The sequence below is a fragment of the Balaenoptera acutorostrata genome, chromosome 8, assembly GCF_949987535.1.
Source record: "Balaenoptera acutorostrata chromosome 8, mBalAcu1.1, whole genome shotgun sequence".
In the NCBI taxonomy this organism is placed as follows: domain Eukaryota; kingdom Metazoa; phylum Chordata; class Mammalia; order Artiodactyla; family Balaenopteridae; genus Balaenoptera; species Balaenoptera acutorostrata.
In genome coordinates this window covers 86,937,262-86,964,242 of record NC_080071.1, presented here as the reverse complement: position 1 = coordinate 86,964,242, position 26,981 = coordinate 86,937,262, and the positions used below count along the sequence as shown (strand labels likewise).

Genomic DNA, 26,981 nt, shown 5'->3' with positions numbered 1-26,981 from the left:
TGTAGAACACCTATGCACATTTCAGACCCAAGCCCAGCTGTCACAGCATGCTAGACGGGAAACTGCAGAGCTCGGAGGCCAGGCCTCCTACCAGAGTCCAACAGAGCAAAGAACATTCCAGCTGTTCCCACAATTCCTGGAGCCCCACTGCCACACTCTCTGCTTCCATATAAAGCGGCTGGGTGGGTTTGGGAAGCAGAGGCTGCGATGTGTTGGGTGTCAGTTAAGAGCAAGATGAGCCCTCAGAGGAATAAGCAGGTAGAAGGGTACCAAGGGTCAGTTTGGGGAGCAAACTCTACATCAGAATGCAACACAGAGAAGACGGCAGGGCATATAAGTAAGGAGATCCAGGAGTCTTCGCTTTAGCACTGCACACCAGGGTACTTCTCACATGTAAAGTGAGGATGACTGTAACAGTACTTACCCTTACCGACCTCAGGAGACTGTGTGGTGGAAGGGGTTCAATGACTTACTGTAGATGAAGACATTCTGTAGAGCACTTTACAAATGTTGTTCTTATTACTGTCATTACTCTTTTTAAGGAACGGCAGACCCATGGAGAAGGTGAACCTAGAGCTTCCTAGGGCCTGGGGCAGTCAAACAACTAGTGGTCACACGTTTCATACAAGTGAGTCACGCTTCCTACCTAGTCTACTCCCCAGTGGGAAAGATAAGGATGGAAGACCACTTACAAGAGTGAGAGTGACTGTTTTGTGTCTAGAAAGAATAGTTGGAAAAACCTATAAGGCTGGGAGGTGTTTTTGAGAAATATGTTTCCAAAAATTTCCCCAAAATGTGTTCCACTAAATATTACCAAAAAAGGATTTGGTGGTGAAATCAGTGTTGGGAACAGGCTTCCTCCCCCAGGCCTTCTTTGTGACCTTAACAATGAATTTCCAGTGAGGATATGGGATGCAGGATGTGCCGAATTTATTTAACAACAGAACCCCTTTTCCACAGAGCATCTATCAAAGGGTTTCATGAAACATACTTTGGGGATTAAAACCTCCAGCTGGGCATAATGTTATATGGGGACATGAATCATAAAAAGGGAAACAAGAGTATTTTGTTAACATTCGATCAATGGTAGGCAGCTGTTGGACATTTAGGAAAAAGGAGAAATCCATTTTTTAACCATGGCACTGAAACAGTATCTCATTTTCCCTGAACCACCCTAATTCTAGCCCCTCAAGATCTACCAGCTATGCAACCTCACATTCCACAGTCACATACATTAAATCTACTTTTATTTTTTTTCTAAAATGTGCTTCTTCTCTCTTTAATATCAGTCCAGGACCTCCACCTCCCCTTAAAAAAAAAAAACACCACCACACGCACACATACACACACCCCACCCTCCAACCAGGTGAAACTCCCCGGCGATCAGTCTATAACAAATATTGACACGAGGGGGAAAAAAAGCATGTTGAAATGTATTAGAATCAGAACCTGTACAAAAAAAAAAAAAAATTAAAATATAACCTGAAACTGTTCAAGTTCAGAAAGGCTAGTCAAGTCCTTTTCTCTTGCCAGGAGAATGCCATCATCAGAGGGCTCTGGGTCACCAGCCAGGGAGGGTGGGAAGAAAGAAAACAGAAGCAGCAACAGATCCTTCACCAGATAGAGGGGCCTCCACACCACCATCCCCACCACGGATGCAGCCGGGAAGAAATAGAGATCTCGGAAGAACGAGTGTTGGCAGACAGCCCCAGTGGGCAGCCGGGGCCTTCACACCAAAAACCAGTCTGAGTAGTCAGAGGCAGCAGGGAGCGAGGCCAGCGGAGAACACCAAGCCGGAAGAAACGTCCGCCACCCAGCAGACCCGCAGCGACCCCTACGGGTGCTCAGATTCCAGAGGTTAATCAGCCCGGTGCTCCCAACTAATGAGAGATTGGAGCTGGGCGTAAGAGGCTGAAAACCCGCAGGTTTAGTAAACATAGCCCAGCATCACATCCCTCCATGGCCTGATCTGAGCTGCCAACAAGGGATAAGGCAGGAGAGGGAAAACAAAGCATTTTGATACCTGGCTAGAGCGCCTGCACCACTGTGGGTACTCTGGCACATGGGGCTGGAGAAGGAGTGCCTCCCGTCACTCAGAGAGGGGCCTCCTTCGCAGTCATCCCTGTGGGCCAGTGAAAGCTGCTTCCAGCTTATGACCAGCCTGACAAAATGACACGAAGCAAAAGAAAAACTGGGAGGGATACAAGCCCTTAGACAGAGACAAGAACCTCCTGGAGGGAAGCTGGGCAGCGTCTGGCCCTGTTGGGATGGCATCCGTGGAGCCCCTGAGTCTGAAGGGAGCAACTGGGGAAGAGGGAGTGGGAGAGGGAAGGGAGTTAACGGTTCTTCTGGAACAGTACCAATGTGGGGGGAGGCGCTGGTGAGGGGACGGGCAGGTCTGGAACTCATGGAAGGTAGAGAGGGGAGGAAATAGGCCCTTGGTGTCCCCTCCCCACCTGACCCAGGCCTGGTGAGTGCCAGCTGCCCCAGCCGGCCCTAGTGGCGGCTGGAGACCAGACCTTTCACTTTGGACATCTTCTTAGTGGGCTGCCTCTGCTCAGCATGGGGGGGACACTCTCGTTCAGCCAACTGTTGCTCCATCTCCTGAGCTGAGGAGGACGCGGTAGCTTTGAGTGTCTTCTTGATGTTGGTAACCTGGAGGGAGACACAGAACTGGTGTGGTCAGCTTGTAAGCGCCAGAAACTCACTGCAACTTGTTCTCGCTATAAGGGGGGCCACTCAGGGAAGAAGCCAGAATCCTCTGCAAGAAAATCTGAGATTATCTTCAGAAACTCAGATGGGAGAAACAAGCAGGGGCTGCTCGTGAAAGATACATGGAAATGAGTCAAGCAAAAAAGTGGAACTAATGCTTTCTTGGTTGAAAATGGGGAATAAGCCAAGTGGTAGTGGACCATTTGGCAAAAAGGTACAACACAGCAAGTGAAAGAAAGCACTGGTTAAAATGGCCATAGAAAAAGAAAGGGTGACACAAGATGCTATACTCAGCTCACTACTGTTCACATACGAAACCACAGATATTTTCACCAGAACTTTGGGAGTACAATTCCCAAATTCCCACGAGCCCTTCTTGAATAAGCAACTAGAGGATAAACTTCAGCCAACTACGACAAATGACAAAAAATGTCGTAAAAGAAAAATGCGACCACAGTACTGTTCTCAGCATTCCTTTCTTCAATTAACAGAGAGGCTCCGAAATACTTAAGCAACTCCTAAACGTATCCTATGCAATATCTGTGGACTGTTCTAGGATGAATGTTCTACCATTTTTTGATTAGTTCCCAGTTTGTTTTTCACTTATGTATGGTGCTCCTGTGAACAGCCCTCCATGTTTACCTTTGCATACTTTTGTGAACACCTGTGGAGGACATATTCCTAGAATTGAGCTTTCCACATCAAAGGGTTTACACATTTTACTTTAGTAACTATTGCTATACTGCCTTCTGAAGAATGATTGTACCAACTTGTCCTTCTACCAATTGTGTACTCCTGTGCCCGTACTTATACACATTCCCCAACACCAATTCTAATGGATTGTTCATGCCTTTGCCCTTCAGCTAGCTGAGGTGTACTGGTGCAGAGTGAGGTGTATGTTTGTCATAAGAAAGTAAAGGTGGGGACTTCCCTGGTGGTGCAGTGGTTAAGAATCTGCCTGCCAATGCTGGGGACACAGGTTTGAGCCCTGGTCTGGGAAGATCCCACATGCCGCGGAGCAACTAAGCCCGCGCGCCACAACTACTGAGCCTCCACTCTAGAGCCCACGAGCCACAACTACTGAAGTAAGCGTGCCTAGAGCCCATGCTACGCAACAAGAAGCCACCACAATGAGAAGCCCGCACACCACAACGAAGAGTAGCCCCCACTCGCCTCAACTAGAGAAAGCCCGCGTGCAGCAACGAAGACCCAACGCAGCCAAAAATAAACAAATAAAATTTTAAAATAAATAAATAAAAGAGATATTTGTTTTTGTTTTACTTCAGCGTATTTTGATGGCCTTGGGGGAGAGATTACGAAATGTGATTTCTCCGTTATCACCGCTTTATAAAATAACACTCCAAGGTTTGTCCAGTTTGATATGTTTTCTAAGCATTCATTCAAATGCCTATTTACCTCCTCAAGCAGCTTTTTCTTACAGAAACTATCTCCCAGTAAGCTATTATTTCAGGTGCTCAGTGACCCTGGTAAGCCAGAAAAAGAAATGAGACTTACCCCAAGGAAAAACCTGGTTTGTTCTGCACTTGTGACACGCCACTCAAGACCCTGTACCTTCCTTCCCTTCCACAACATGTGCCCTCCACTCGAGCCACGCTAGTCCCCGGCCTCACACCTGGAAGCAGTCATTTCTTCTGTCTTGTTGCCTTTCCTGCACCCTGTTATTCCAGCCTGGGCAAGCCTCCTCCTTCGCTAGCCACCTCTGACCCTACCTCGTCCACAAACCCGTCCTGACCACCAGCCTCCCCTCAACCTATATTGCCTGGCAGCGCCCTCTCACTCTCGGATGGCGGCCTCCTGTGTGCTGCGTCTCCTCTGTGTTTCAGGGGTTCACATCCAGCTGCCAGTAAGACTACGTACTGACAAAGTCGAGTCTTCCACAGCCAGGTAAACACGCCATAGGGAAAAAGAGGGCTTCTTGGGCAAGTGTCTCTTAGCCTAAGAAATGAGGCCCTTTATCTTAAACAAGGCCTCAGCCTGGATGGGGGGAATGACGTGGCTCACAGTGGGTCCTATTATGGATATGTTGTGCTCAATCAATTTGATTGTTAGCATTTTAAACACAGGGAACTCACAAAGTAGACTGCTGAGCCAATAACAGACTCTCATAGTTGAAGGGGAGTTAAGAGTCAACTAGCTTTTTGTAATAGCTGTGCAGGTCTACCTGCAGATAGCTCCTTCCGGGACCCAGGAGTGGCCACTCATGTAGGTCCACCAGTTAAGCCCGCCCGTCTCAGCTTCAAGAAACAATCCTGAGAAGTCTAACTCCTCTTTCACAGAGCTGCCCTTAAGACGATGACTAATATCCCGCAGACTTGTCTTCTTTGGCCTAAATGCCCCTGATCCTTCTAATTTTCTTCCTTGAGTAGTCTGGCTTGCAGGCCATCCCCATCCCATTACCCCAGATGACCTAGAGTTTGTCAAGCCCCTCAAATCATGGGCCTCAGGAATTTTCAGGTGGGACTGCCCCTGCTAACAAAATCACAGCCTAGTTCTACTAGAGACTTTAAATATTCAGGCAAAAGGAGAAAGAAGAGAGTCTTCGGGTAGGAAAACCTCTGAGCTATGGGGCAGGGCAAGGGAAGACAACAGAAGTAGAGCGCACAGTGGGGAAAGGGCTACATAGAAAAGAAGAACAGGGAGATGGAGAGAAGCACTCTCCAGGAAGCACCGAGAAGCACACTCTTGGTGCACTCCACAGCCAACAGGCTCAAGATCTGTCACTAACTTAACTCCTGGGGCATTTTCTACATAAAGAAAAACAGAGCTTACTTTGTCCAATTATGCTCTATTACCTACCTGACTGGAACACAGCCTATTTTGTGAATGCAGCAAGAACTACAGATTGACATTCCAGAGAACATCAGACTTATAAGCACACTGAAATATAAAGAAAAATACACTCCAAAATCAAATGTAAATGAGGAGGTGCTTTGTGGAGGTGATCATTACCTCCCCTCCAGAGTATTTGCTCAGAGGTAATGAAACAGCTCATAATGTTACTGTTCTACCTCCTCCAGGTACGCTGGAATTGTAACTAATTATGTGTTATTTCTGTGAAAAACTAAAAGGAGAGAATATTCTTAGGCAGTTTGTGATAGGGCTGACTTCGTTAAAAGGGAAGACTCTTAAAGCTAATACTCATCAGAAGGTAGCTGCTGTATAAGATTTTGGGAGAAAAACGTCAAGTTTTCCCCTCTGGGAACAAGCAATCTAACTTAAGGACAAACAAATGAAAGATCAACTCAGTTGAGAAAATGACTAAAAAAGTTAAGTCAAGAGTAATGGAAGCATAAATACAAACAGAATAGGACAGAATTACAGCTGTGTTTGTGGTAGATCTGTTTTATTTCCAAGTCAACAAATACTTAGTGAGCACCTTCCATGTGCCTTCAGCTGGGGGAGGTCAGCATCCGACACATAGTAGCCAGATCATGCATTTGTGAATGGAAAAACTGTCAAGGCTCTGGGCTTTGACCATGCTCCCACTCTTCTCATACTTGTCTGTTCTAGATTTCCTAGAAGATTATTAAATTAGTAGACTGTTTTAATTGGTAGTGGAGGTGACCTTGGCGGTTTCCTCAAATTTCTTTCTCTCAAACTTAATCAAATCCTTACTGCCACCTGGTGGCAGCATCAGGCTCTGCCAGCAGGAGCAGCTGTGTTTTCCAGCAGTGGGCCGCTGAGAGCAAATCCAGGTGTGCTGGCTCTCATTTAATAACCATAATTTAAGGAGCCCACACTGTTGTCTACGTATTGGTCGTGCCTCAACATTAGGCAGTGCCTTCTTTCATCAGATGCCATTTGTTCTGGAAATAAACTTGAGCCATTCAAAATTCTAAAACTAGTATCATCCAGTTTTGCAAACGACCACAGTCAAGCCCACCACCTGCCACACAATTAGCAACAGTCCAAGCACAATGGGGCAGCCAGTAGCGATCAGGCTCCTCCTCCTGGGCCACCAACCAGGTTAAAGAGTGTTTCAGGCTATCCCAGGTCAGGTGGGCGTTTCGCCTCCAAATCTACTGTTTCCAGGGTTTGATGTACAGGGAAGAATCAGTGAATACTGTCCTACTTTGCTCAGACATCAATCCCAGGTCAGAGAAGAGAGCAAAATATTCAAGAGGGGGATCACAGAGCTTATTAGAGAAGCAGCAGGCTTACTTTCCTAATTGCATCTGTCTTTGATTAATGCTAAATTAAATATAGTTCACACTTCTTTGGCTAGGAGTAGAGTTAAAAATTTACAGTGGAGGGAACATTCACAGAGTAGGTATGCATATATATACAGGGATGTGTGTATCTGAAATAAATGCACTCTAGTTCATGAAAGCAGAGTTCAGCAGTCCACTCACACTTATAGGGTGTGCCTGAAATATAAACACTCATTTGAGCACCTATTATGTGCTCATTAGGCATGGGACAAGGAGCTGGTCTTACAAAGACCAGGTTTTATTTTCAAGGAGTACATACAACAGAGTAGGGGAAATCTTCAAATTTTACAAATCCCCCTTAGAAAGGCACAACTACTTATTTCTTATGTTCCTTAGCTGTAACTCTGAGTCCCATTCTGCTACACTCTAGGATACCTGACTTCTAAAATTCATTAAATACCATTAATGCTTCAAGCTCCATCACGCTAGAAAAGGACTTTCAGTGCTAAAATTCTGATCTTCAGGGCTCCGAACAACTTGGGAGATGGCTCCACAGGTGTCCAGGCTATAGGCAGACAAACGCCCATTAACTCAAGGGCTGGAGCCTGCGTCTCTCCCAGAGGCTAAAAGTGTCCTGAACAACCAGGCGTCTAACACCACAATCACACTTTTATCTTCACTTGCATTTCATCCACCGAATTTTTTCCCTCTTTCAAGATGAAACATATCATGCATTTTAAAACGTTACAACATACACATACAGATTAGAGAAGAATACAATGAACACTGTGCACCCACCACACAACTTAAGAGGCAGAGCGGCACCGGGGCCTTGAAGCCCCATGTGCCCCAGCCCAGCCGCATCCCTCCCTCTGCCCCGCCTGGTAACCACCATCCCTCCATCCATCTTTAAGACCCATCCCCAAACTCGTTTCTTTTGCTCTACAGCTGCAAAGTGCGTGTGAACTGAGGAATTACAACATTCCGCTCTCCGAGCCCACTCACCCTCTGGTGACCAGGAATCAGAAACGAGACGGACAGCACCAAGAGGAGGGCCTGGGTCGCACTCACCTCTACCCCAGCACCTCACCCAGTGCCCACCAGTGAGTGAGTGCTGTTTCATCTACGCCAAGATCACAAGACAAGGGACAAACAGGGATACCCTGGAGTGGGGACAGGCGTTCTCTTCCTCACCTCGGCCTCTACCTGCTGCTGAGTTCGGCTGTGGTTCTCCTTGTACTGGTTGGCTCTCAGAACTTGCTGCTCGATGCCCAGCAGGACTGCCTCGCAGCCATCACACCTATGTAAGAGATAACCAGCCCTGAGCCGCAGAAAAGCCTGGTAGTTGTCCCCCAGCCTCCCAAATCTCCCTCCCCGATTCCTTAGAGACTTCCTGTAACACTCCGTCTGCCAGGGCTCTTGCCCCTTCACTCCTTCCAAAAGACAGGTGTTTCTGAATACATAACACAGGGCATACGGAAACAAACATGGAGGATGTGGGGTGGTTTCTTAGAATACAGCTTTAATTTCCAACCTTGTATGCCATGGGAAAGCTTCACAGAATGTGCAATTAAAGGAATTAGGCGAGACTTCACAGGTGGCACTGATTAATCAGTTTTCTCAACAGAAAAAATTATTTTCTAAAAGCACCCTATTTTGAAGATTGCCCTTTTTCTCAGAAGTGTGTTACTTCCCAACTGCCACCCCCTCCTCATTATATCATTTTCCCCACTTTTTATTTTGAAAATTTTAATACATTAAAAAAAAAGTTGAAGGTATAGTACAATAAATAGCTACATACCCTCCACTTTAGAGTCAACAGTTGGGAACATTCTGCATATTTGTGGTGCCACTCTACATACCAATTCTGTTTCAACTCTAACTCCAATGCCTAAAAACAAGTTGTAAGAATTTGTACTAATAAACATCCTGGAATGGGGGCTAGAATAGCCCCTCTGGGTGCAAACACATTGAAGCCAGACTATGGAGGTGAAAAACGGTGTCAGTCACCTCAAAAATGGAAAAAGACAGCCAACTTTAGTGGGACTGGAAACCTAGATGTTGTATGCCAGACCATTTGCATGTTAGGGGTGTTTTCTAAGTTTATTTCCCATTTAGTCTGACTTCACTGTTTTAAAATCTTTTGAAAGTTCCTGCTTGTGTCAGATGTTGTAAAGGGAAGGTGTCTGGAGTCACACTTGGGACAGAACCTGGGGTAAAGGGTGGGCAAGTACATGCCTGGGGATCCAATAGTAGCTGAAGTGAGGGAAACTTAGGGGGCTGTGGACCCCCAGAGGGTCAAAGATGGGCTGTACATCCCTGGATACACACCTCTAGAGGCTAAGCCAGAGTCAGTCTGTACATCCCCGGACACACACCTCTAGAGGCTAAGCCAGAGAGTCAGCCTGTAGATCCCCGGATATACACCTCTAGAGGCTAAGCCAGAGAATCCGTCTGTACATCCCTGGATACACACCTCTAGAGGCTAAGCCAGAGTCAGTCTGTACATCCCCGGATACACATCTCTAGAGGCTAAGCCAGAGTCAGTCTGTTTAAAGACAAAATGAACCTCACCCCTCTGCACAAAGTCTGCCTACTCTGCTTCATGACCTCCAACGTGCCACGTGCCTGCCTGGGAACACACTCTCCTCACCTCCAATTATACTCTCGCCCTGGCCCTCCTTCACAGCTCAGTCTTGAATAACGCCATAACAAATCCATGTAGAACGTGCGACAGCTCTTGCGAACATCAAATTCCATTAAAACAGAGTACGTGCAAATGTTCCACTTCCTTTTATATACCAGAATATGGTTATCAAATATTCTGTATATGAGTCTGTGTTCCAACTTAGAATAACCCATTCCTTGTCTTCAATATCCTTCACAATGTTTTACAAACACTAGCCCAATGTTACTGATGCTGAACATGGTTCTCTTATCCAAAGAATCTTACCAACACTAATTCCCAAGCCTGGTCAAACACTTAGGGTGAGTTTGCAAAGCACAGGATCAGTGTCACACAGCGAGGCTTCAGAGGCTCCACCTGCCAACTCTGGGCATTTTACAGCCTGCTACTAAATAGCCCCCAACTGCATAGGACAAGAACTCTTTTACAACCATGGCACTAGGAGGCCTGAAGTGATTCCTACTGCCACACAGCTGTAGTCACAAATGCAGCCCCACTCCCTAGCTTGCTGTCCCAAGGCCCCAGCTCCCAGGCAGCCCCAGCTGATACCTGGAGACCACATTTCCCCAAACAGAGGCATAGAGGGCATGCTAGGTATCCCCTCCCTAAAGAGGGGGGCACCTCCTTCTTTGAGCCTCACCATTCATGCAAGGTCTTGACAATATTATTGATATCTCTCTTTCGGATGTCACGGCCAATGCAGAAATCCACTTCCAGCAGCTGGTTTCGCTGATCCAGCTTGCCCTGGATGATATCAGTGTAGACAGCCTCGATGATGAGGTCTTCCAGTTCCCGGAGATTCCGCATCTCCAGGTCCTTCAGCAGCACGGAGTAGGGGATACACTATAGATAAGGTACATGTGATGTTTACAAAAACCATTGCTAAACATTAAAGAAAATTCAGGTTATTACTCAGATAGCCAACATATGCCTCAGGGCTTTGGGAAATGCAGTCTAGTGGTAATTATTAACATCTATGGCAACAAGAGATGGATAAATGAGCTGTGAGACCTGTGGGATCCAAACAAGACCCACAGCATCTAGGAATGTGTTCTCCTCCATCCTCTGCCTCCTGGACTTTGTTCAGCTTCCAGCTTTCATGCTCTGAAGCATACTCTTAGAGATCCCAAAGACTCTTTCTAGAGGAGAAAGGGATATCCTCAGTATCTGGCACTCTGCTGCCTTTTGGAAGCTTGCAGAATTTGTATAAAACGCCAAATCATCAAAAGAAACTCCAAAGAATCTCAGACACTGGAGAGACAAACTGGCTGCTTGCCCAGCAGAGCACAATTAAAAAAACTTACAGGCTAACGCATCCACCTACAGGTGGCCAATGGATACTGCAAGCTCAGAGGTCATCCTGAAGTTTACATGTTTTCTTGGTCTCTTATAACCAATGTCAATTCCCCAACAGTAGTCCCGTAATGGACTGTACCAACATTCTGCATGACTCCAAGACAACTGGATATCTAAATATCCAGTTTTCTGTAAATCCCATGACACATCACTATTAGTTTGAAAATTAACACAGCAATCAAACCTGCAGAAACAGGAGAAAGATGTATGCAGAGAAGAGGGCAAACATACCTGGGGGGTTTTCTATGACTAAAGGTCTGAAATCCAGGGTTGGTACAGGGGCTTAGAATGACAGGTTGGACAAAGGATTAATCTCCGAAATATACAAGCAGCTCATGCAGCTCAACAGCAAAAAAACAAACAACCCAATCCAAAAATGGGCAGAAGACCTAAATAGACATTTCTCCAAAGAAGATACACAGATTGCCAACAAACACATGAAAGGGTGCTCAACATCACTAATCATTAGAGAAATGCAAATCAAAACTACAATGAGTAATCACCCCACACCAGTCAGAATGGCCATCATCAAAGAATCTACAAACAGTAAATGCTGGAGAGGGTGTGGAGAAAAGGGAACCCTCTTACACTGTTGGTGGGAACGTAAATTGATACAGCCACTATGGAGAACAGTATGGAGGTTCCTTAAAAAACTAAAAATAGAACTACCACACAACCCAGCAATCCCACTACTGGGCATATACCCTGAGAAAACCATAATTCAAAAACAGTCATGTACCACAATGTTCAATGCAGCTCTATTTACAATAGCCAGGACATGGACGCAACCTAAGTGTCCATCAACAGATGAATGGATAAAGAAAATGTGGCAAATATATACAATGGAATATTACTCAGCCATAAAAAAGAAACGAAATTGAGTTATTTGTAGTGAGATGGATGGACCTAGAGACTGTCATACAGAGTGAAGTAAGTAAGAAAGAGAAAAACAAATACCATACGCTAACGCATATATATGGAATCTAAAAAAAAAAAAAAACCGTTCTGAAGAACCTAGGGGCAGGACAGGAATAAAGATGCAGAGGTAGAGAATGGACTTGAGGACACAGGGAGGGGGAAGGGTAAGCTGGGACAAAGTGAGAAAGTGGCATGGAAATATATACACTACCAAATGTAAAACAGATAGCCAGTGGGAAGCAGCCGCATAGCACAGGGAGATCAGCTCGGTGCTTTGTGACCACCTAGAGGGGTGGGATATGGAGGGTGGGAGGGAGACGCAAGAGGGAGGAGACATGGGGATATAAGTATACGTATAGCTGATTCACTTTGTTGTAGAGCAGAAACTAACACACCATTGTAAAGCAATTATACTCCAATAAAGATGTTAAAAAAAAAAAAAAAAAGAATGACAGGTTGCAGAAATGAGGGGAAAAGTCAACTCCTACTCTTTGCTACACTTGAGAAGTTCATGATCAGGACAAAAAAAAAATCCAGGTCCTCATTTCCTAACAAAATAGGCCTCCCACCTGAAATGCCCAGCTGAGAATCAGAAATTTGTGATTAGGCCAGATAAAATAATTTTAGCAAGTGAAACAGCAATCCAAGAAAAAATATACATCTCTCCAGCTCAATCACAGAGGGGAAATGCAAAAAGCAAACTTTTTCAAAGGCACAGCCCCACAAAAACTTAGACATTTAGGCTGGGATTGGGCAGAGAGCCAAAAATCAACTATAAATTAATCAAATGTGGATCTTCTTTGTTAATGGCTATGAGCAGTTGGTTGCACGTCTTCTTCTAAAAAGAAGAACTCAGAGATATAGTGGAGTGGTATCTTACAGAAGGTTAGGGTCAGAAGTTAGCATAGAAGGCAAAAATTCCAATTAGTATAATTAACCTTGAAAATCCCCAGAGGAAGGCAGCATATTAAAAAATCTATCTCTCAGTAAGTTCAACATAGCAAGTTTTTCCTCCAGCACGGGAACAGTTCACTGTGCACTGAGCAACAGCTGAAGCAGTTAACTTGCCTTGAGGTGCCTTGCTGTTTGAAAAATCTGTATCTTGAAACAGCAGTCTCCTTTAAGCATGGCAAAATGCTCACAGCACATGGGGTACCACGGCATGCCAGCATTGAGACCTGCTGATTCACAATCACTCCTGGGCATACTTTTCCTAAATGGAATGGTGAGTAATTATCTACACTATTTTAACTGTTATCGTTTTCTCTTTTGTCCTTTGCCAGGCAAATTTTATGCACTTATGATGCAACTCTACTGTGTGTAGCTGGGAGTTCCCACACTGATGCCAACGAGACACCTGCCTCGAGGCGAGGAGGAAGACAGGAAAGGGTGTGGACCGTACCTTCATCCTCGACGCCAAGCTCACGATGGTAAGGTGTTTCAGCTTGTTCTGCTGAGCTGTGCTCAGTTCTGGCAGGCTCTCCTTGTTGGCTGCTCAGTCCCACCCACCACAAAAATCAAGACACAAAATAAAATTAGGATTTCTTCATGGAATAAGCGCACCAACTCCCCACATCAAACCTACTACTGAATCACTGTCATGACTCTGCACTTATTCACTAGGCAAATGTTCCATAAGCACCTCCCATCTTCTCTGAAATACCATGTGCTTCCAAAGAAGACAAAACTGAATCTCTACACACAAGAAGCTTAGTCTCCTAAGAAGCCGGGCATGAGTGCACAAAACGATATGACAATTCTCTTACTGGAGTACTATTTTCAACATGTCTTCACTGAGCATCTGTTATGTGCAATGCACTGTCTTAAGTGATTCAAGGGGAACAGACGGGCCTTGTCAGGGCTGCTACACTCCGCAACTCCAGGAGCACCAACTACCACCCAGAGTTGTGCAACTCACTGGCCCTGGACTTGTCCTCAGTCTTACCATCCAATGTTCCAACAGCTACAAATGCAAGAGAGCTACCAGAAGAAAGGTACAAACTACCAGAAGAGAACAAGAGGGTGAGGAGGAGGGGGAGAGGCAGAAAGGGAGAGAGAGGGGGAGAGAAAAAAGAGAGAGTGCAAGTGAGTGCAGTCACACTGGGGAACTGGGGAGGTACAGGAGACAAAAAGAAAGAAAGGTGGACTATGAGATGATCCTTGAAGGACAGGCAAAATTTTAGCAATAACAATAATAGCAACAGCAATGGTACCAGCCAAGGCAACATATACGGCAAGCTTTACTTAGTGTAAGTGCACACACAGATCCGTTATTCATCTATACACACATCCGGTTAGTCCTCACAACAGCCCCACAAGACAGATTCCAAATGTCTTCAATTCCTTATCCATAATGCTCGATTCCAAAAAGGTGAACCCACACTGCTTTTTTTCCCTTGAGCACCGTGCTGAAATTCATTTGGTGGCAATTCCTGACCTAAATTGAGTTAGGCTTTTTATCCCACTTGTTGTGAATATTCATTTGTTTTGCTGCAAAACTGTGAATGTGTTTGACTACCGGTGCTGCCCACACCTCTCAAGGGTGTTACATAAAAAAGTATATGCATCATATTACCTTTTTAAAGTCCCCAAAATTCTAAATTATGAAACATCTAGCCCAAGAAGTGCAGATAAGGGATTGTGGACCTTTTTATTACTCCCATTTTACAGATAAGGAGACTGAGGTACAGAAGATCATTTAATTTGCCAAAGAACACACAACTATTGAAGTGGACACAGAATATAATGCAAGAATCCTGGTTCCAGAGTCCGTAAAATGCTGCTCTTTAGTGACGATGGAAACAAAGGATACACTCATTGGAACAAAGTGAAGGTCAGAAAAAGCTGGCAAGTGGCAAACTGTCCAGTCTGGCAGCAGCACCGAGTAAGTAGAAGTGACCATGGAGAAAGAAAATGAGAAAAAAGGGGAAGTCGAGGACATAGTAGAGAAGACCCTGAGTCATACCACTAAAATAAACTGCCAGGCCTATGTCATATCACTAAAATAAACTAGGGAAGCCAGACAAAAATGGCTTGGGTGGAAGGTAAGTTAGTGTTTGGACATTCATGCACCTCATTCCTGACATTTAAGATTCTAATTTATCAATACAATGACTCAAATGATCTACAAAAGAGAATGGGGTAAGTAGATTACGGAGTATTCGATTATGGAATATTAAAAATGACTACAAAGACTTAAAACGTGGATAAATGCCTATGAAATAAGTGAATAAAGCAAGATATAAAATTGTATACATAATCTAATTACACCTACATATCAGAAAGCATAAGCACAAGGAAGAAAAGTCCAGCACCAAAATGCTAACAGTAGTTTAATGGTAGTACAAGTGACTTTCTTCCCTGTTTTCCAAACTTTCTTCAATATGATGATAGTATTTAGATAATATTTACAACGCTTAAATACTTTACAAAGTATTCTGACATTTCACAACACTCCAAGTGTTCTACAAACACCAGTCCTCAAGAATCTCATCTGGAAAACAAACAAAGGCTCTATTTATGGAGGAGTATAAACACAGTCCCCATTTACCCACTGGGAAATAAAAGGTGGGAACAGAAGTCCTCATGGGAGGTCAGCTACAGAGCACAGTAAAATGAGAAACAGCCAGGTTAGGAAGTTCCCACCCCATGTTATATATATCCCAGACCTCAGTGACCCTCGTGAAGGCAACATATCCAGACAGAGCAACATTAATTAAGAAAAGTCTTTGGAGGATCTTAACCAACTCACCTATGTAATCTGGGTATGTTCCATAGGCAAACAGGTTCAGCAACTGCAAATAAGCAGCATTACCTCCTTCTGCAAGCTGAGGAGGAAAAAAAAAAGCAGTTCACAGACCGAGCTACCAAGCACTGCAGTGTTCAGGAAGAGGGCAGGTGATCACGTGCCACAGTTCTGTACCGTTTTATCGCTTGGTCCCTGAGGTCCCTTCCAACTCTTTGAGTCTTTGGGAAAAAATAAATAAGGTTATTAAGGCCCCAAGTTTAATTTTTCTCTCTCAGGAATACATGCTTTATACTGCACATCGCATGCCCAAGGAACTACTTTTGTCACACAGACGCATGCGCACACACACAAAGCAGCAAGCACTGGGAGCAGTTCAAGTTTTCTCAGGATTCCCTTACCACCAAAACAGACTGGAGGGACTTCCCTCGTGGCACAGTGGTTAAGAATCCGTCTGCCAATGCAGGGAACATGGGTTCAACCCCTGGTCTGGGAAGATCCCACATGCGGCGGAGCACTAAGCCCATGGGCCATAACTACTGAGCCTGAGCTCTAGAGCCCACACACAACAACTACTGAGCCCGGGCGCCTAGAGCGCGTGCTCCACAACAAGAGAAGCCACTGCACTGAGAAGCCCGCACACCACAACGAAGAGTAGCCCCGCTTGCCACAACTAGGGAAAGCCCGTGCACAGCAACAAAGACCCAACACAGCCAAAAATAAATCAAATACATAAGTTAAAAAAAAAAAACAGACTGGAGCAGCCTTGTCAATATACCAGCTTGGCGGGTACAGCACAAGCCACTATCAATCCAAACTGAAAAAAGTACAGGGTTGGCTCCAAGCTTCAGAACTACATGTGGACCGTGAATGCTGGAGATTAGCACAGCATAAGGTGTGACAGAACAGCCCAGCTGGGACAGGAAACAAGGATATCAGCCCCAAATAAAAATTTTCATTAAAATTACTTATTTCTCGCTAATGCTAATGGCAAAGAGCCATCTGCAGAAGAAAAACGAAAGAGATACTGTTCTGCCAGGAACTGCTCTACTCTGCTCTGCTGCCAGATACCGTAACTGGGTGTTTCCCTTACTCACAAATATGTACCTGTTACTCTTCCAATTTACCAAACTCAATAAAGTCTAAACAAGAACCAAGTGGTATTCTGTGGACACCAACAATAATACCACTTGATTTTAACCATCTTTTAAAAAAAGGTTCCAAAAACTACGTCTGTAATTTCTGACCACTGAAAGGCAGCTAGCTTATTCCCAGCTCACATATGGAAAAAAACAAACTATGGGACGATAAGGGTGATTTGCTAAGCACCCCAATGAGAACTCTGGCATCCGAATACCCCAGCCTACTGTCTCAGGTTACCGAGAACCTCCTGAGGCCCTGAATCAGAAGTGGAAGAGACCATCAAATCCAGCCCCCACTTTTCAGACAGACGATTACAAAACTAGCCATAAAAGACTATTTTCTCTAAAGCAGACACTCCAAAATTTCTCCCACTGGCCTAAGTCAATAAGGTCTTTCTGGCTTTAATTTTCATCCATCTCCTCTTACCCAAACTTCCATATGAAACAACCACTTGGCATATTCATTCAGGCTTTTCACAAACCTGAAGAAACACATTACCCTTTGGTCATCTCTTCTTTTGAAAAATGATGAGTTATCAAGCCATGAAAAGACAGGGAGGCAATTTAAATGCAATATTACTAAGTGAAAGAAGCCAAGCTGAAAAGGCTCCATAGGTATGATTCCAACTACACGACATTCTGGAAAAAGTAAAAAGATCAGTGGTTGCCAGGGATTAGAGGGGAGGAAGGGATGAAGAGGCAGAACAGAGGACTTTTAGGGCAGTGAAATACTCTGTATGATACTGTAATGGGACACGTCATTATACATTTGTCTAAACCCATAGACTATAAAACACCAAGTGTGAACCCTAAGGTAAACTATGGTCTTTGGGTGATAATGACTGCCAGTGTAGTTCCACACTGGTGGCGGATATTGGTAATGGGGCAGGCTATTCATGTATGAGAGCACAGGGTATATTAGAACTCTCTGTACCTTCCTCTCAACTTTGCTGTGAATCTAAAACTGCTCTAAAGAAATAAAGCCTATTTTAAAAAAACCTCAGTTTTCTTAAATTTCCCTCACAGGATTCCTTTTCTATCTCTGGTAATTAAATTTTTACTGAAAGCCTACTGTGTGTCAGGCTACATAATAAGCTCTAAGGAAACAATGGTGAGCACAATAGACCTTACCCTCACAGAGCTTACAGTCTAGCAAGCCAGCCTGACATTAAATAAAAACTTACAATGAAAAAATAAAACTAGGTCTTTCTGTTTCCAGCTGTTGCAGGGAGAGGAAATGATGCCACATCCACACATCTGTAATGGATGATCATGGGGAACTGCTCAAGTTTACTAACCAAGAGGAATAAGCAGATGTACAGGAGCAAGTCCAGTAATGTGAAGACCCATACTCCTTCTGCTACAACGGGCTGATTCACAGCAGGGCTACGGGCATGGAGCCGGCAGCCAATGGCAAAGGTGTCCTAGTGTCATGAAGAGAACTGGCCAGCAAAAGTCAGCCACCCCATATGTGTGGACCACCATCAACAAGAATGCCTGGGCGACGCTCAGTAGCATCGTGCACATGATCCTCAAGAACAAGTACTGCCCAGATCTGCACATGGTGGCAGTCAGCAGAGCGGGCACCACCCTGGGCAGCCAGGAAGAAGCTGTGATGGTGAAGAGGAAGCCAACCCACCCCACCAAGAGCTCCTGAGCACATCCTCCAAAGTAAAAAAGATGTCACCAGACTTTTCGATCAATCAATATAAAAGTATCAATCAATAAATATAAAAATATCCAAAATGGGAAGCAGAGTTTGAAAAAGTATAGGTTGCTTTACATGTCTGTTCCACCTGGTTACTCTTCACCAGATCTTCTCATTTTTAAGGCACAACAACCAAAAGTGATACCCAAGGTTTTAAAAACAGCATCAAACAAGCAAACAAAGGGACTACTTCCCAGCTTTTCATGTCATATCTTTTTTACACACCTTCTTCAGCACAACACTGCCCTTTTCACAGGAACAATATATTCTTTTTTTTTTAAATAAATTTATTTATTTTTATTTTTGGCTGCTTTGGGTCTTCGTTGCTGCACGCAGGCTTTCTCTAGTTGTGGCGAGCGGGGGCTACTCTTCATTGCAGCGCACAGGCTTCTCGTTGCGGTGGCTTCTCTTGTTGCAAAGCACGGGCTCTAGGCACGCCGGCTTCAGCAATTCTGGCACGTGGGCTCAGTAGTTGTGGCTCATGGGCTCTAGAGCACAGGCTCAGTAGTTGTGGCACACAGGCTTAGTTGCTCTGTGGCATGTGGGATCTTCCTGGACCAGGGCTCGAACCCATGTCCCCTGCACTGGCAGGCGGATTCTTAACCACTGCGCCTCCAGGGAAGCCCAACAATATATTCTTTATTCATGCCCATCTCATGTTCAATAACAAACATTTTCTGCTATGTATGTACCTGACCAATTTTCAATGTCTATATTTGCACTGGAGGTTTTTTGTCCCTAAGAATGACTGAAACTACCCCTGTTAAACATCAGTCCATGCTTATACTCTACTTTTCTAATTTATTAGGTTCAGTTGGATTTTTCCCCTTTCAAATTACTAGCAACCCAATCTAAATTTGCCCCAAATTCAGATGAAAATATTGACCAAAACGAGCCCAGGACATCATCCTTGCTCTCTTCCCCTGCCTCACCAATTCCTCAAAAGGATATCTCATGGGTCCACAATGCTTCAGCACTGAAATTCCTTGGAAACCTGGAGAATCACAGGAAGGTTGAGAACAAAGAAGATAGAAAAATTGTTTAGAAACTGCTCTTACCTCCTGCACATTGGCCAGCTCCAGCAGTTCTCCGAAGACATATACTCCAGGAGCCTCCAAAACTTGGCTTATAAGAGCAGTGAGGGCTGAGCCACTGGTACCTTTGGCTAGTAAGATAAACTGTTCCAGGAGGTTACTTGAGGGTTTCTGTTCACCTGCCATTCTCTGGTCTTGAGATCTGTCCAAAGAAAAGTATTTCAGTCATTCTTCCTTCTCCTTTGCAAAGTCTATACCTATTTAATGCTGGATCAGACATCAGAATACTTTAATTTTACAGTATTCAAAAAGAAAAAAACAGCTCCTGAGTCCAGATCTCACTTTGTGAGATGGGTAGCGTTTAACTGGGAGTTAAAGGGATTTTGTCCTTATTCTGAGGTTTGAAACACATTTAGTAAAAGCCACTTCATTCCATCTGGCCCTTTGCCAAAGGCAGCACCTTCTAAGCCCTTAAACCTAACCAGGACCTAAAGAAACACACAGGAGTATCTCAGTAGGTGTCTTATATCTACCTCATTTTTAGACTCTGGTTAAGAAGCAGAGAATCTTGCCAAAACACAGAGGCAGCAGATGTAAGCAAAAGCAATCAGTTACAGCTTCGGTGTGTCATTAGAATCCCACCTACAGCCAGATACAGATAAGGAAAGACAAAAAGCAGACAAGAAAGATGACCCATTTATCAAATAAGTCATTGATCAGATAGAAAAAGGGGGAAATCATCTTGAAAGATAAGCAGCAACATATTCAAACTAAGAAAATACACACATACATGCTGTGTAATTCCATGAGGAAAATCCCTTTATTTGGCCTCCTACTGATATGTGACATTTTACCAAACACGACTCAGAATTTGTACAAAATCTCAAGAAAACAATAAAAAGGTTTGAGAAAACAATGAAGATATAGTATTGCCATCCTGAAGACATTAGGACAGGAGGGTCCCTCAACTGTATAATCTACTTACTACAAGCTGGGTGTGTGAACACACACACTGCGTATCTATTCTACAGGAGTTCTCCATGAGAAAAGATTACTCCTCCAAAAATGATATATACTGGGCAGTGTGACAAAATGAAGAAGTATAGTAGAGTGAAAAAGACAATAAATCAAAAAAGGTTAGCTTCGTGCAAGAGAAACTAAGTTTTCCTTTGGAGGCAGGCACCAAGAGTGGCAGCCCTTTCACAGTATTACAAAAGCAAGTATGTCGCTTCATCCAGGGTTACCTAAGAAGGTCTTGTCGGAAACAGCAAAAATGAAGTGCTAGGGAATAAAGGTTGCTGAGGGAAGGGGAAACTGGGGGGAGAGGGTAGGAAGGAGATGCCGGGGGAAGGTGATGGTTAGGAGAGGAAAAACAAAAACCTCGCTTCCAAGTGGACACGTGCGAAGACATTGAATGACAGGGCGTGGAGATGGAGAAGGGGTAGAAAAACGGACAGAACTTCGGTCCCTCAAAAAAACCTCGGCCTAAGGAGCAAAGCCCGCGGGGGCAAAGAGATGAGGAGGCGCCGATAATCGCTTTCTTCTGGAGTGGGAGAGCCTGAGGAGGCGGCTAGGAACTCAGGGGAGATGAATTCCCGTCCTAGGGGGAGGCGCTATTTTGATGGACGGCAGAGGGGCCAAGCCTTTACGGGTGGGGAAGCGAGAGCAACCGCGGTGCGAATGCTGAGAGTCGCGGACTGGGGTGGACTTCAGGGCGGGTGGCGTGTTCCAAGCAGAGCCGCGGGTGCAGGGTGATGAGCCGCGGGTCGCGCTCCCTGGAGCGGGGGCGGGGCGGTGTGGCCGAGGGCTTTTCGCACGGCTGGCGCTAAGCCTGACGGCCCAGACGAACCTGGCACGCCGGGCCCCACCCTCTCGCCGGCCCCTACCTGTCCTCGCCGCCTCTCCGTCCTGTCGGTCGCTGGCTTGGCCTCCCGGCGCCTGCCCGCAGGTTGTCAAGCGTCCATGATCAACCCGGCGTCCGACGCTTTTCTGCCTCCGCCGACCCGTTGCCCTTGCGGCTCCCCCGGAAGCCTCCCGCCGCTGCACTCGAGTTCCGCCCACACTAGGTTCCCCCGCCGCGTTTGCAGCCTCAGACCTCCAGTGCGGCCCCGGCCGGGGAAAATGGGTCCCGAGCCGGGCTGTAGCCCAGGACAGGGTGGGGGCCCTGAGGCGAGGAATATAGCCTAGGCAGTACTTGGCCCCCCAACCATCGCCATCACCATCCTGGGCCCTAAATCCATCCTCTTTGGCGGAGCTTTACCCTCAGAAGTTCCGTAGGGCGACTGTGGCTACCCTCGGGGTACAGAGACATACTAAGCCTAATAACTACCGTTTACTGAGCGTTTTTCCATGTGCCAGGTGCTGTACATTGTCTCACTGAATTCTCATAATAACTCTAGGCCTGTAATATTATTCCCATTTTTCAGGTGGCATAACTAAGCCTAAAAATCCAAAAGCCAGGGACTTCCCTGGTGGCGCAGTGGTTAAGAATCTACCTGCCCATGCAGGGGACACAGGTTCAAACCCTGGTCCGGAAAGGTCCCACAGATCATGAAGTAACTAAGCCTGTGAGCCACAACTACTGAGACCGCGTGCCACAATTACTGAAGCCTGTGCACCTAGAGCCCGTGCTCCACAACAAGAAAAGGCACCACAATGAGAAGCCCTCACACCGCAAAGAAGAGTAGCTCCCACTCGCTGCAACTAGAGAAAGCCCTCGCGCAGCAACAAAGACCCAACACAGCCATTAATTAATTAATTTTTTAAAAAATCCAAAAGCCGCTAAGTATCAAAGTCTGCTTTGAGGGCTTCCCTGGTGGCGCGGTGGTTAAGAATCCACCTGCCAATTCAGGGCACACGGGTTCGAGCCCCGGTCCAGGAAGATCCCACATGCCGCAAAGCAACTAAGCCCGTGCGCCACAGCTACTGAGCCTGCGCCCTAGAGCCCGCCAGCCACCACTGCTGAGCCCACGTGCCACAACTACTGAAGCCCACACACCTAGAGCCGGTGCTCCGCAACAAGAGATGCCACCGCAATGAGAAGCCCGCGCACCGCAACAAAGAGTAGCCCCTGCTCGCCGCAGCTAGAGAAGGCCCGCGCGCAGCAACCAAGACCCAACTCAGCCAAAAATAATTAAAAAAAAAAAAAAAAAAAAGTCTGCTTTGAAACCCAGGCTATCTGAAGCCAAAGACCATGTTCTTCATCTTTATTCAGAAAATATTTTAAAATAAGCAGAAGATGGGTTGAGCCAACAATGGTTCTGTGACCAAAATGACATTCGTGGCGTGGCATTTGGTACTTACCAAATCCCCTGGAAGATGGATAAGAATGCCACGTAACTGAACACTTAGGCTGGTTCCTTTAAAGCGTATACCACAGACTTTCAGGTCTTGAAGATGAGAAAAAAAAACCCGGTTTACCTTTTGTGCATTCGAGTGCAGAAATTAGATGCAAAGGAGCCGAGCACCAATGCATTCATTTATTTTAAAATTTTCTTTATGTTCTAGAAGTTTATATGAAGATAAGACAAGGTTCTTGCCCTCAAAAAGCTTCAATGTGTTAAATGCTATGAGAGAGAGATGACAACACTTTGGAAGCACAGAAGAGAATGCGTTGGGGAAGAGAAAGTGGGCATCTTATGGGCAAAAAGGGGAAGAAAAGAGGGCATTGACCATAGTCACAGAGGCCTGCACTGTGCAGCATATACTAACACAGAGAAGAAACCCACAGTGACTGGAACCCAGGGTTCAAGGGTAAGAAATGAGGGCTACAGAGCTGGAGTCAGGTCATCAAGGTTCTTGGAAACCACATGCACAGCCCTATACTCAGTAAAAACCTAAATACAGCAAAGTTCCTACCTGGGAGAGCTCAAGGTTCCTGGGAGAGACAGGTCCATCTGGCTAGGACAGATGATGCCACAAGGAGCCCCAGGGGTACAGATAAGGCTCTCCTGGCTGTGTCCTGGAGAGGGGTGATTTAAGGAAGGCTTCTGGAGGAAATGAGGCTTGAGTTGAGCCTGGAAGAATGAGCAAGCAAATCAGAAAGAATACTAGCCATGTAAAAGAGTTTGTTTGTTTGTTTTACCTTAAGGGCACTGGGGAGCTATTTAGGGTTTTTAAGCTGTGGAGGGGTCTGAATAATTGCCATTTTGGACACTAGCTGCTGTAGGAATGGATTGGATGTGGAGAGAACTGGAGGCTGGGAAACGCTTGAGGTGACTGATGTATTCCAGTTAAGACATTGTGAGATCTTGAACAAAGGTAGCTGCAGCTGGGCATGAAATAGAAGGGTCAGTGTTGGAGACATTTAGATACCTTAGAATCTATCAGACCTGGTGACCAGTTGAATGCAGGGATAGAGAAGGAAGATATCACGCAGGATTCTGGCTGGGGAGGCCAGAGCTGTCTGGAGGTGGTGTTAGAGAACGGGGCTGCAGAGGAGAACGAGCAAATTTGGTGGTGGAAGGAGAACAACTAAGTTCTGTTTAAGTTCATAAATATTCCAGCTGTGCCTCCATGTCCTCTAGAATAATGTCCAGGCTCCAAGGCTGAAGTTAAAGCCCTTCTCAGTATGCCTCCCTCCTACCTATCCAGCTTTGTCTCGCCCCACCTCATTAGAGCCCAAACTCCATGCCTTCCCGGCCTAACAGGACTCACATCTTCCCTCTCTGACACCAGGGCCTATGCTCAAACTTGCTCTCTCTTCCTTTTCGCAGTGCTCTTCCCTCATATTTGTCTGTTAAAATTCCACCAACCATGTAGGCAAAGATTTAAACAATGCAAAAAGCACTAATCATAAAAAGGAAGCATTGAACTATGGCACTTGATTAAAATTAAGAATTTCTCTTCTCAGAAGACACCAGTACAAGACTAAAGAGGCAAGCCACAGACTTGGAAAAGATATCTACAAAGCATGTATCGGACAAGGAACTCCATATCCAGACTATATAAAGGACAACAAATCAATAAGATAATTAGCCCAATTAAGAAAGTGGGCAAAAGACTTGAACAGGTACTTCACAGAAGAGGACATCAAGTAGTCAACAAGCATATGACAAAGGCTCAACACCAAAGACAATGTAAATGAAAATTATAATGAGATACCACATTTAGCCAAAATGGCTAATATTTTAAAAACTGACACCACCCTCTATTGCCAAGGGTAAGAGTCAACTAGAACTCTCTTATGTTGCTGGTGAAGGTGAAAATTGGTACAAACATTTTGGAAAACTGGCAATATCTACTATTGCTGATCGTATGCCCTCCACACAAGCCAGCAACTCCTCTCCTAGAAGTAAATGCATGAGTCCACAAAAAGAAACATTTAAGAATGTTCATTGCAGCTTCGTTAATAAAAGCCAGAAACTGGTAAATGAAAACCTAAATGCCCATGAACAGTAGAGAAGATAAATGGTGCTACATACATACAATGGAATACTACTTAGCAATTAAAAAAAAAAAGCTACTGCTACATACAACATGGATGAATCTCACAAAAATATTGATGAACGAAAAAGGCCAGACTCATATTGTACTTACTGTATGATTACATTTAAATGAAATTCAAGAACAGCAAAATTGATCTATGGTAATAGAAGTCAGAAGAGTGGTTATCAGGATGGAAGGATGCAGCACTAACTGGGAAGGGGCACCCTGGGAAGGGTGCTGGAAATGTTCAATATCTGGATTTGGGGGTTGGTGACAGGTGTATACATATGCAAAAACTGTGCTCTTGCTGTATGTGTTACACTTCATTAACAAAAAAGATTTACAGATAAAAATTTTTAACACAGAAAAAAATCCTACCCATGCCACCTCCTCCATCAAGTTTTGCCAGCTGAAATATATCTTTCCATGGGGGCCTCTGTAGCATTCTAATGTCCTTTCTTTTGTGCCATTCATCACAGTTCATCTTGAATTTCAGTGGAGTCTCTTTATTTCCCTAACTAGATGGTTATCTTGCTTGTGGCAGTGACCATGCCTTTCACCTTCTACCAACAGAGAGTCTGGCAAATAACAAAAGCTGAAAAAGGTGTTTGTTGAATTACATGGAAGGAAAACTTGGGTGGGTGCCCAGATAGGCAAAAGGGGTACAGGAAGAGGAAGGAAGGCCTAGGAAAAGAGATAGCAGATCTCCAAGGAAACCTTAGCTTACGCTACAATTTTACCTCGTTTCTGAAATCATATTAAATGTCACCTTGAGTAACAAAGAACAAATCAAAATACCAAGTCTTACCTAGACTGACCTAGAAGTCGACCTAATGTCGACTTAAGAAAAACGCACAACCTAAAAGTTGTGAGTTATGTTTTATTTGGGGACCTTACTGAGGACTATAGCCCAGGAGACAGCCTCTCAGATAGCTCTGAGGAACTGCTCCGAAGAGGTAACAGAGGAACCAGGATACAAAGGAGTTTTTGCTGAAAAGAAAATATGTAATTGAACATCAGAAGATTACTGCTAATCAACAAAAAACAGACATCTCAAATAAATGATTTTAGTACTTTTCTATGTATGGGAAGATGCAAGTGTCTGAGCTCATTGAAATTATTCCTTAGATATGCATCTTAACTATCTGGGGCAAGTACCCTGTTTTTCTCCATCCTGAATTCCCCTCTGGGCCCATCTTCAAGGGTGGCTTCAGTGGCTGATGGCTTGATGGTGGCCAAAATTTGTTGTTGTTTACTGGAATGGCAGGCAACATTGTTACCTGTAATGGCAGACAACACCTCTGGGTGTTTCAACGTTGATGGGAAGACTTCACCAAGGAGAGTAAGATCGCATAGCCATGCTGCTAAAAATATCATCACCCTAGTGTAGTGCAAAAAGCCCAGGCTGCAGGAGACTTAGAGCCGAATTCTAACTCTGCCTCAACTTGCTGTGATCCCTCAACAATCTCTTTGCCTCTCTGGGCCTCAGTTTCTTCATATGTAAAAATAACAGGGGTTGGATTAGCAAATTCTCTTAAGTCTGACTGTGCTGATATTCTGAGTATACAATCGATATCTCTCTCAGTCCAACGCAGGAGTACACCAGAAACCCCTGCAAAACACCTCAACGGCGCCCCAGGCCAACGAACAAGTACGACTTGAAGGAGTCATTTTGTTATATTATCTTTCATAATTTAATCAGTGTTTGTGTTTGTTGTTTCATCCTTACCATGATTTGCAGGAGATTTCTGAGTTCCATGCAAATAGAAGTTACCTCTCTGTGGGCTGTCATCTTTTGAGGCTGAAGAGGATCTTCCCGCCTGCTTTCAAGTCTAGGGATTCAGAAACCACGAAACCTACAAGCAGGTTTATGAACTTGCGCGCACTGCGCGGCACACTGGAATCTAAGTTACAGAGGAATTGAGTGCAGGGAATGCTGGGATTTGTAGTCCCTGGGCTTTCTGTTGCGTGTTGGGACCTGTGGTCCCCCCGGGCTCTTCCCTGGAATGCTGGGAAGTGTAGTCTCCGCCACATCGCACAGGGCAACCTGCCGTTATCTCAGAGCCCTACTGTGCCCAGCG

General features: G+C 45.0%; 1 protein-coding gene and 1 pseudogene across 2 annotated transcripts; one reads left to right on the top strand and one right to left on the bottom strand.

Annotated features, from left to right (window-relative positions):
• Positions 1-1,412: 1,412 nt before the first annotated feature.
• COPS7B (COP9 signalosome subunit 7B) lies at positions 1,413-26,783 on the bottom strand. 2 transcript variants are annotated; one of them, XM_007184718.2, is made up of 8 exons: positions 26,630-26,783; positions 23,332-23,489; positions 19,498-19,675; positions 15,596-15,671; positions 13,247-13,335; positions 10,211-10,413; positions 8,079-8,184; positions 1,413-2,655 (listed from the first exon to the last, which is right to left on the bottom strand). In XM_007184718.2, the coding sequence occupies exons 1-8, from the start codon at positions 26,690-26,692 to the stop codon at positions 2,497-2,499; spliced, it is 1,032 nt and encodes a 343-aa protein (XP_007184780.1). In that variant the 5' UTR covers positions 26,693-26,783; the 3' UTR covers positions 1,413-2,496. The 2 variants fall into 2 exon arrangements, with proteins under 2 accessions (XP_007184780.1, XP_007184782.1); XM_007184720.3 differs by lacking the exons at positions 23,332-23,489; positions 26,630-26,783 and adding an exon at positions 21,360-21,477.
• Positions 17,275-18,668, top strand: LOC103016813 (60S ribosomal protein L28-like; annotated as a pseudogene).
• Positions 26,784-26,981: the final 198 nt, after the last annotated feature.

What these genes read in the sequence shown, in the direction of transcription:
- COPS7B (XM_007184718.2), bottom strand. Translation starts at nt 26,692, where the DNA reads ATGACAGCCCACAGAGAGGTAACTTCTATTTGCATGGAACTCAGAAAT. An exon ending in GCTTGGCGTCGAGGATGAAG is followed by an intron (nt 10,414 to 13,246) that starts GTACGGTCCACA and finishes CCTTATCTATAG; the next exon opens with TGTATCCCCTACTCCGTGCT. An exon ending in AGCAGCAGGTAGAGGCCGAG is followed by an intron (nt 2,656 to 8,078) that starts GTGAGGAAGAGA and finishes GTCTCCCTCCAG; the next exon opens with GTTACCAACATCAAGAAGAC.